Source organism: Salmo trutta, chromosome 20, assembly GCF_901001165.1.
Source record: "Salmo trutta chromosome 20, fSalTru1.1, whole genome shotgun sequence".
NCBI classification, from domain to species: Eukaryota; Metazoa; Chordata; class Actinopteri; order Salmoniformes; family Salmonidae; genus Salmo; species Salmo trutta.
In genome coordinates this window covers 23819090-23829089 of record NC_042976.1, presented here as the reverse complement: position 1 = coordinate 23829089, position 10000 = coordinate 23819090, and the positions used below count along the sequence as shown (strand labels likewise).

The 10000-nt window shown below is 42.5% G+C and overlaps 1 protein-coding gene across 2 annotated transcripts in view; it reads left to right on the top strand.

Annotated features, from left to right (window-relative positions):
* LOC115155738 (ephrin type-A receptor 6) overlaps positions 1-10000 on the top strand; it is a 198636-nt gene that overhangs the window by 118730 nt on the left and 69906 nt on the right. For both annotated transcript variants that reach the window (XR_003868121.1, XM_029702647.1), the window contains exons 6-7: positions 1465-1620; positions 6730-7065. Coding sequence is in view for 1 of the 2 variants with exons in the window: in XM_029702647.1 (XP_029558507.1) it covers positions 1465-1620; positions 6730-7065 (492 nt within the window). In the remaining variant the exon portion in view is untranslated. The remainder of the gene's footprint in view (positions 1-1464; positions 1621-6729; positions 7066-10000) is intronic.

Here is a 10000-nt window from a genome sequence, read left to right as displayed (position 1 = left end):
GTGCGTGTGGTACCATCGGTTAAAGGCTGAGAGGGATTTGAAAGGCCATTTGTCCCTGAGGTATACAGGCTTTAGGATCGGACTGCAGGGAGAGAGGGAGGACAGAGTGTAGGAGAAGAAAGGGAGAGAATAGAGGGAGCTTTTTTCTCATTACTGCTTTCAATGTACTTCATTTGCCGAGTCTTTCTGGATATATATCAGTAGAGATTAATTTCATCAGGTCAACAGATTGTGTTTGCTTGTCTAAGCCTATGTCCATTGACTGTGTAACAAATGTCCTGCCATTTGATGTCATCGTTCTTTCTCTTTTGTGAATTTGCTATATCTGTGTCTGTTATCCTGCCATATACAGTATAACCATATCTCTGTGTCTGTTATCCTGCCATATACAGTATAACCATATCTCTGTGTCTGTTATCCTGCCATATACAGTATAACCATATCTCTGTGTCTGTTATCCTGCCATATACAGTATAACCATATCTCTGTGTCTGTTATCCTGCCATATACAGTATAACCATATATCTGTGTCTGTTATCCTGCCATATACAGTATAACTATATCTCTGTGTCTTATCCTGCCATATACAGTATAACCATATATCTGTGTCTGTTATCCTGCCATATACAGTATAACCATATATCTGTGTCTGTTATCCTGCCATATACAGTATAACCATATCTCTGTGTCTGTTATCCTGCCATATACAGTATAACCATATCTCTGTGTCTGTTATCCTGCCATATACAGTATAACCATATCTCTGTGTCTGTTATCCTGCCATATACAGTATAACCATATCTCTGTGTCTGTTATCCTGCCATATACAGCATAACCATATCTCTGTGTCTGTTATCCTGCCATATACAGTATAACCATATCTCTGTGTCTGTTATCCTGCCATATACAGTATAACCATATCTCTGTGTCTGTTATCCTGCCATATACAGTATAACCATATCTCTGTGTCTGTTATCCTGCCATATACAGTATAACCATATCTCTGTGTCTGTTATCCTGCCATATACAGTATAACCATATATCTGTGTCTGTTATCCTGCCATATACAGTATAACCATATCTCTGTGTCTGTTATCCTGCCATATACAGTATAACCATATCTCTGTGTCTGTTATCCTGCCATATACAGTATAACCATATCTCTGTGTCTGTTATCCTGCCATATACAGTATAACCATATCTCTGTGCCTGTTATCCTGCCATATACAGTATAACCATATCTCTGTGTCTGTTATCCTGCCATATACAGTATAACCATATCTCTGTGTCTGTTATCCTGCCATATACAGTATAACCATATCTCTGTGTCTGTTATCCTGCCATATACAGTATAACCATATCTCTGTGCCTGTTATCCTGCCATATACAGTATAACCATATCTCTGTGTCTGTTATCCTGCCATATACATATATATAGCCATATATCCCTCTTTCTCTCCACAGCGTGTCGACCAGGCTTCTACAAGGCGTTTACAGGGAACATCAAGTGTTCCAAGTGTCCCCCTCACAGTTTCAGCTATGGAGAGGGAGCTGCTGTCTGCCACTGTGAGAAGACTTTCTACAGATCTGAGAGAGACCCACCCACTATGGCCTGCACACGTGAGTATCATCAATCAATCAATCAATCAATCAATCAGGCAATGTCGTAATTGTCCCAGCAGCAGTCAATATACTCTTGGAGAGTACAGTACAGGCATGTAGTGTTATATACTCTTGGAGAGTACAGTACAGGCATGTAATGTTATATACCCTTGGAGAGTACAGTACAGGCATATAGTGTTATATACTCTTGGAGAGTACAGTACAGGCATATAGTGTTATATACTCTTGGAGAGTACAGTACAGGCATGTAGTGTTATATACCCTTGGAGTGTACAGTACAGGCATATAGTGTTATATACTCTTGGAGAGTACAGTACAGGCATATAGTGTTATATACTCTTGGAGAGTACAGTACAGGCATATAGTGTTATATACTCTTGGAGAGTACAGTACAGGCATATAGTGTTATATACTCTTGGAGAGTACAGTACAGGCATATAGTGTTATATACTCTTGGAGAGTACAGTACAGGCATATAGTGTTATATACTCTTGGAGAGTACAGTACAGGCATATAGTGTTATATACTCTTGGAGAGTACAGTACAGGCGTATAGTGTTATATACTCTTGGAGAGTACAGTACAGGCGTATAGTGTTATATACTCTTTGAGAGTACAGTACAGGCATGTAATGTTATATACTCTTGGAGAGTACAGTACAGGCATATAGTGTTATATACTCTTGGAGAGTACAGTACAGGCATATAGTGTTATATACTCTTGGAGAGTACAGTACAAGCATGTAATGTTATATACTCTTGGAGAGTACAGTACAGGCATGTAATGTTATATACTCTTGGAGAGTACAGTACAGGCATATAGTGTTATATACTCTTGGAGAGTACAGTACAGGCATATAGTGTTATATACTCTTGGAGAGTACAGTACAGGCATATAGTGTTATATACTCTTGGAGAGTACAGTACAGGCATGTAATGTTATATACTCTTGGAGAGTACAGTACAGGCATATCGTGTTATATACTCTTGGAGAGTACAGTACAGGCATGTAGTGTTATATACCCTTGGAGAGTACAGTACAGGCATGTAATGTTATATGCCCTTGGAGAGTACAGTACAGGCATATAGTGGTATATACCCTTGGAGAGTACAGTACAGGCATGTAATGTTATATACTCTTGGAGAGTACAGTACAGGCATGTAATGTTATACCCTTGGAGAGTACAGTACAGGCATGTAATGTTATATACTCTTGGAGAGTACAGTACAGGCATGTCATGTTATATACTCTTGGAGAGTACAGTACAGGCATGTAGTGTTATATACTCTTGGAGAGTACAGTACAGGCATGTAATGTTATATACTCTTGGAGAGTACAGTACAGGCATGTAGTGTTATATACCCTTGGAGAGTACAGTACAGGCATGTAATGTTATATACTCTTGGAGAGTACAGTACAGGCATGTAATGTTATACCCTTGGAGAGTACAGTACAGGCATGTAATGTTATATACTCTTCGAGAGTACAGTACAGGCATGTAGTGTTATATACCCTTGGAGAGTACAGTACAGGCATGTAGTGTTATATACCCTTGGAGAGTACAGTACAGGCATATAGTGTTATATACTCTTGGAGAGTACAGTACAGGCATGTAATGTTATACCCTTGGAGAGTACAGTACAGGCATGTAATGTTATATACTCTTGGAGAGTACAGTACAGGCATGTAGTGTTATATACCCTTGGAGAGTACAGTACAGGCATGTAGTGTTATATACCCTTGGAGAGTACAGTACAGGCATATAGTGTTATATACTCTTGGAGAGTACAGTACAGGCATGTAATGTTATACCCTTGGAGAGTACAGTACAGGCATGTAATGTTATATACTCTTGGAGAGTACAGTACAGGCATATAGTGTTATATACCCTTGGAGAGTACAGTACAGGCATGTAGTGTTATATACCCTTGGAGAGTACAGTACAGGCATATAGTGTTATATACTCTTGGAGAGTACAGTACAGGCATATAGTGTTATATACTCTTGGAGAGTACAGTACAGGCATATAGTGTTATATACTCTTGGAGAGTACAGTACAGGCATATAGTGTTATATACTCTTGGAGAGTACAGTACAGGCATATAGTGTTATATACTCTTGGAGAGTACAGTACAGGCATATAGTGTTATATGAGAGAGAGAGCAGATGAGGAGGAGGGTATGAAAGAGGGATGGAGAAGAGGAGGAGGAGGGCAGGAGAGGGGGATTGGGAGCGGGGAAGGTAGGAGGAGAACAGGAGAGGGGGATAGGGAGCAGGGAAAGGTAGAGGAAGGTAGGAGGAGAACAGGAGAGGGGGATAGGGAGCAGGGAAAGGTAGAGGAAGGTAGGAGGAGAACAGGAGAGGGGGATAGGGAGCAGGGAAAGGTGGAGGAGGACAGGAGAGGGGGATAGGGAGCAGGGAAAGGTAGAGGAAGGTAGGAGGAGAACAGGAGAGGGGGATAGGGAGCAGGGAAAGGTGGAGGAGGACAGGAGAGGGGGATAGGGAGCAGGGAAAGGTAGAGGAAGGTAGGAGGAGAACAGGAGAGGGGGATAGGGAGCAGGGAAAGGTGGAGGAGGACAGGAGAGGGGGATAGGGAGCAGGGAAAGGTGGAGGAGGACAGGAGAGGGGGATAGGGAGCAGGGAAAGGTGGAGGAGGACAGGAGAGGGGGATAGGGAGCAGGGAAAGGTAGAGGAAGGTAGGAGGAGGACAGGAGCGGGGGATTGGGAGCGGGGTTAGGCAGGAGAGGGCTCCAGCCTATTGTCCAGACAGACAGAAAGCTTGGCAGGACTGGAGGGTTTAAATCCCCCAGGCCTTTTAACACTGCCCCTCTGACAGCTGGCAGACTGCTCTGTACAGCACAATACCTGCACACACATACACAATGCCTGCACACACACAATGCCTGCACACACATCTACTCAATGCCTGCATGCACCTACTCTCACAATACCTCTCCCAGAATAACTTCACACACAATGGAGAAGCAGTCACCTTGATGATAAGCTGTCTGTAGTAGATAGTAGATGTTTGTCAAAGTGAACAATGGTATCAAAGTACACATGGCATTATAATAGCAAGGTTTTGTTTTTTAGCCATGTTTAAAGTGGATCTGATAGCGTTTTAGCAACATGACATTGTATTACAATCTGTTCATGTACACCCCCAGGAACATCATGGCACCGTTTTCTGACAAGTGAGCACTTAGATATGGTCATTTTCACGTTTCATAAATTCATAGAATGTTTGGAAATTATGTAGAGTAAGGTATTTGTGAATATTCTATATCAGTATAGAGTGGGAATGCAGGCATGGATTTGGACAATTAATAAACTGCAGTAATTAAAACCTAATCAAAAAATCTGTCTTATCCAAGACCAGAGTCTATGCAGACTGGTGCACCATAGCCAATCAGAGCTACAGTAGGCCTATATGCAGATAATCCATTTGCCACACAGACCTGTCATCATTCACTTTGACCTGGACTGTGTGTTTACAGGCAGGAGCAACAGTAATACTTTAGACCATTAGAACGCATTCACCAAAAGCTCCAAAATACACCTGAATGGATTTCTGCAAATGAGTAAATGTCTCCTCTTACGTTTGGGAACTTTACAGTCCTATTGATCAAACAACCATAAAAAGGTAGGCTCTCTCTCCCTCAGTTATGCACATCAACAACAAGATCAACACTAATGCTAGCCAGAGCAAGATGAGCTCAAATCTAACGAGGGAACATTAGATAAACACTCAAACTTTTTCAGCTACTTGGCCATCGAAATTGCACTGATAAACAATGGTGAGTAGTAGCCTGCTGGTCCCACGTTTTGACAACTGAATGGGAACTTGCCTGCCCGCACATTTGATCAATGCCAAATACATTTGATTGACGACTAAGGGTGCGTTTGTAAATTGCCTTCAGTATGTCAGAGTGCACTCTGGGTTGTTCGTTTAGAGCACACTGCACTATTGACACTGGACACGCTGGCCGAGGAGTAAGGTTGATCTGAGCATTCCTGACAATGGCAGTCAAACACCCAAGCTAACTGTCTAAAGTTGGCTAGCTTCCTTGCTACTTCCAGAGACAAATGAGAGAACACCTCGTTCTGACCATTTTATTCGCCCTAGCAGAGCTGGTTAGGCTGTTTGCATGTTATCTAGACTGTGCTGCTGGTAACATTTGACAGGGGTCATATTCGGCGGTGTTGCGTGTTCATAAATTCATCAGTTATCCTTCACTCTTAGATGAGAGTTCTCTGAAATTGGATTAGATAGCCAGAGTGAATTTACGAACACACAAGATATGCTAACTGGATAACAGTCGTTAAAGTTCAAAAAAGCTAGCTAGCTAGCTAGCTAGCAAAGCGATTCATATGTATTGCTAGCTAACCAAATGACACCTGCATCTCTAGCTGTAGCAACCAAAAAACAATGAGGGGAAAAAGTCAGTCACTCGCCCACTCCAATGACATGACATCATCCCAGCAGCTAGCTAGCACACATTAGCCTCCACGTTTTTAGCTTGCTAAATTAATACATAAATAGTTACGCTAGCCACATTATGACTGACTTGTGAGCATTGCTCCTGCTAGTTTGATTATATTGACATTCACAGCCTTAGTTACATTCGGCCGTTTTGGTCCAAAATATTGAGTCATTGAAACTGAAAAAGTGCATCCTGAATGGAGGCAGCTACAATGTACCAGACCAGCTGTGATTTACAACCTGATAATATTTTTTGGACTACCAAGGAATGTATTGGTGAATTACATTAATCATATATTGAACTGCATCCATATAATCTACCAACAATGCCTTAGTGTACGTCATGGAATGTTGAGTCAAATATAACCTATTTTAAAACCTCTTATAAAGTTAGTTTTGTAGTATGAACTGGGAATTTTATATTTTTGATTGATGTGACTGTCTGTTTGTTTCTTATCTGCAAAGGAGTTAAAACGCTGTCTGTTCCACTTAAAGTGGAATAACATTTGCCTGTTCCTTTTCAATGTGTGCTATACTCTTTATTTGGACTCATACCACCACAAACTACAGAGATGTTGAGGCAGAAACATGATCAATCAACACGAAGCTCTCTCTCTATTCCAGGCCCCCCCTCCCCTCCTCGTAACGTGGTCTTCAACCTGAACGACACCTGTCTACAGTTGGAGTGGTCTCCTCCCAGCGACATGGGTGGTCGCAGGGACCTGACCTATAACGTGCTATGTAAGCGATGCGGCCCGGAGACCGACCAATGCCAGCTTTGTGGGGAAGAGCTTCGCTTTGTGCCCCGCCCCCAGGGCCTGACTAACACCACGGTAACGGTGATGGACTTCTCTGCTCACGCCAACTACACCTTTGAGATTGAGTCACTGAATGGAGTGTCTAAGATGAATAACTACCAGAGACCTGTGGCCTCCATCACTGTCTCCACCGACCAGGGCGGTGAGTACACCTATACACTGACCTCTAACCTCTGACCCTGAACCTGTCAGACATCACTGTCTCCACCGACCAGGGCGGTGAGTACACCTATACACTGACCTCTAACCTCTGACCCTGAACCTGTCAGACATCACTGTCTCCACCGACCAGGGCGGTGAGTACACCTATACACTGACCTCTAACCTCTGACCCTGAACCTGTCAGACATCACTGTCTCCACCGACCAGGGCGGTGAGTACACCTATACACTGACCTCTAACCTCTGACCCTGAACCTGTCAGACATCACTGTCTCCACCGACCAGGGCGGTGAGTACACCTATACACTGACCTCTGACCCTGAACCTGTCAGACATCACTGTCTCCACCGACCAGGGCGGTGAGTACACCTATACACTGATCTCTAACCTCTGACCCTGACCTCTTACCCTTAAACCCTCTGACTAGGGTGTCCAATTAAAAGACATCTTTTACCAACATATGTTAATTGTGTATCTAATCCTCTAAAACCAAAGGTCCAAACCTCATGTCTCTAGCATAATCCGTTCAAAAGGTATTGGAGTTTTTACCCCTGTAGGATGGACAGAATTAGGGGGACTAAATCAATGGAGGCAAGAGAAAAAAAGTGGTAAAAAATCAGGAAAATTGCATCGTGTTAGCTAGGCTGGATTCTGTGCAAGAATGAAGGCTACTGACGGTCTAAAAGGCTCACTTTCCCCATTGAACTCATCTTTCTCTTTGAATCCGCGGGACAGAAAACAATATAGAGGTCAAATGGATATCGATTATGACATTTTAGTGTACGCTTTTGATATTAATTCGAAACTCCTTTTCTTTTTCGAAGATTTCTCCCAAAAACAAGCATATCTCTGTGAAATGTCAACGGAGCACTGAGCGAATACCAAGCTTTTTATTCTCAAAGCCTTTTACATTTAATTCAGCTCGCGTCATGCTAATTTAGCTTTTTGCAACCCGCGGAAACAACTTTGAAGACGACAACCACAAAATGGTAAATCCTCAAAAGTTGTTAGGAGAAACCTGCACTGCTATGGCAACCAAGCTCGGCGCGTATCATTAGATGTATTAGGTCACCAAATCCAACTCTGGGTACGATGTTGATGATATGTCAGAGAAAGACCCCACTGAATGATTCAGAACATAATCATTTGTCCTTGTAAAATGTATTTTATAACATAATTGAAATGTCATCACCAAAGCGCATTTTCACCCGCTCTGGCCAGAGTGGGTGGACAACCTACTCTAACCCCTTAACCCCTTAACCCTGACCCGTGGCGCCACGGCCACTATTACAGTCACCTCCGACCTGGGCAGTGAGTACACTCACACCCATGCACACATACACTGTCACACACACTCTCAATGCACAGTGTACAGTCTCTCTGTAAAGCATTATGCACAATATGTCCTCTGCGTGATAAAATGGCTATAGTTCTCATCTATCGATGCACGATATATCGGTGAACAAATCGGAATCGGACGATATTAGCTAAAAATGCCAACATCGGTATCGGCCCGATGTCTAGTTTAACGCCGATGTTAAAAAACGATGTCAAAGCTACCGTGTATACCTATATAACGTAGGTACATGACGTAATGATGCCACGTAAAATGTTGACAAACACGTGCAACACAGCATTCCTAACCTAGCCCACAATGTCTGCTGTGTGGATCGAGCAGACAAGTCGAGCAGTTATTTGAAAGAGTAAGAACATTTCTGTGAGATACCTCAAAGGTGAAATCCATTAAAGCCAAGATAATGGGATTCATTGCCCTTGACAATCAACCGTTCTGTCGTGGGTGATGTTGGCTTTCGCCGACTGATCGAGCACCGGTACACACTACCAAGTGTGCTATTTTTCAGATGTTGCCCTACCGGAGTTACACAGTAATAGTGTCACTGCTATTAGCTTCAAGACATACATACCTATGGAATGCCGTTTGGGTCTTTGCGTGTCAAAAATAAAAAATAATACAGTAGCAATGTCAAAGCTGTCCAAAATAGTCTGCAAACACGATGTGTTTACAATACTGTGTTGGTAATAAAGCATCATTTGTTCGACCGCAACTTCTGGGGTAGCTAGCTTTAGCTTGGTACCTAGCTAGCAACAATACAACCAGCCTGAAAACAATGACCAGTAGAAACTGCAGTCATTTTCTTTATTCTTAGCAATGATTTAGGAATCCTTGTGTCAGTATTAGCTAGGTTGCCAGTTGTTGTTCGCCTATTGAAATTGTTCGTCGGTTCATGAAAATAAATAGCTAGTCAGCAACTTAACCCTCTTGCCCAAATCTAACGTTATAAGCAGCCAGCTAGCTTCATCTGGCTAGTGAGGTTCGACCGGACCGAGTTATGTGTTGTAAAGCTAGTCACAGTAAGGATTAAGCACAATAGGGGTATTTGTGGTTTGCCTTCAAAATAAAAGTATGTCATTGACGGTGATGCAAATGAAAACAAATAGTAGAATTATGCCATACTTTTATTTTGTAGGCTAACCGCAAAGTCCACTATTGTCGCTAATCCTTATTGTGGCTAGCTTCACATAGATGGGTCCGACCACCATTTATCAAATAAGAACTGTCTTATAAATTAGGGTTATTTTAGATGATGACACCAAACTATATAGTCAGCTAGGTAACGATAGCTACTGAAACAGATGTCCTTTTGCTATGTTTTTGGATTGTTTGCATTCATGAGCTAGCTATAACTAGCTTTTTTATGTCTCTCTGTCTCTCTCTCTCTCTGTCTCTCTCTCTCTGTCTCTCTCTCTCTCCTTCTCTCTGTCTCTCTCTCTCTGTCTCTCTCTCTCTCTCTGGTCTCCTCTCTCCTCTCTCTCTCTGTCTTAAATGCTCTCTGTCTCGTGCGAGTCTGTCTGTCCTCGTCTCCTCCCTCTCTTTCTCTCTCCCTCTCTCTGTCT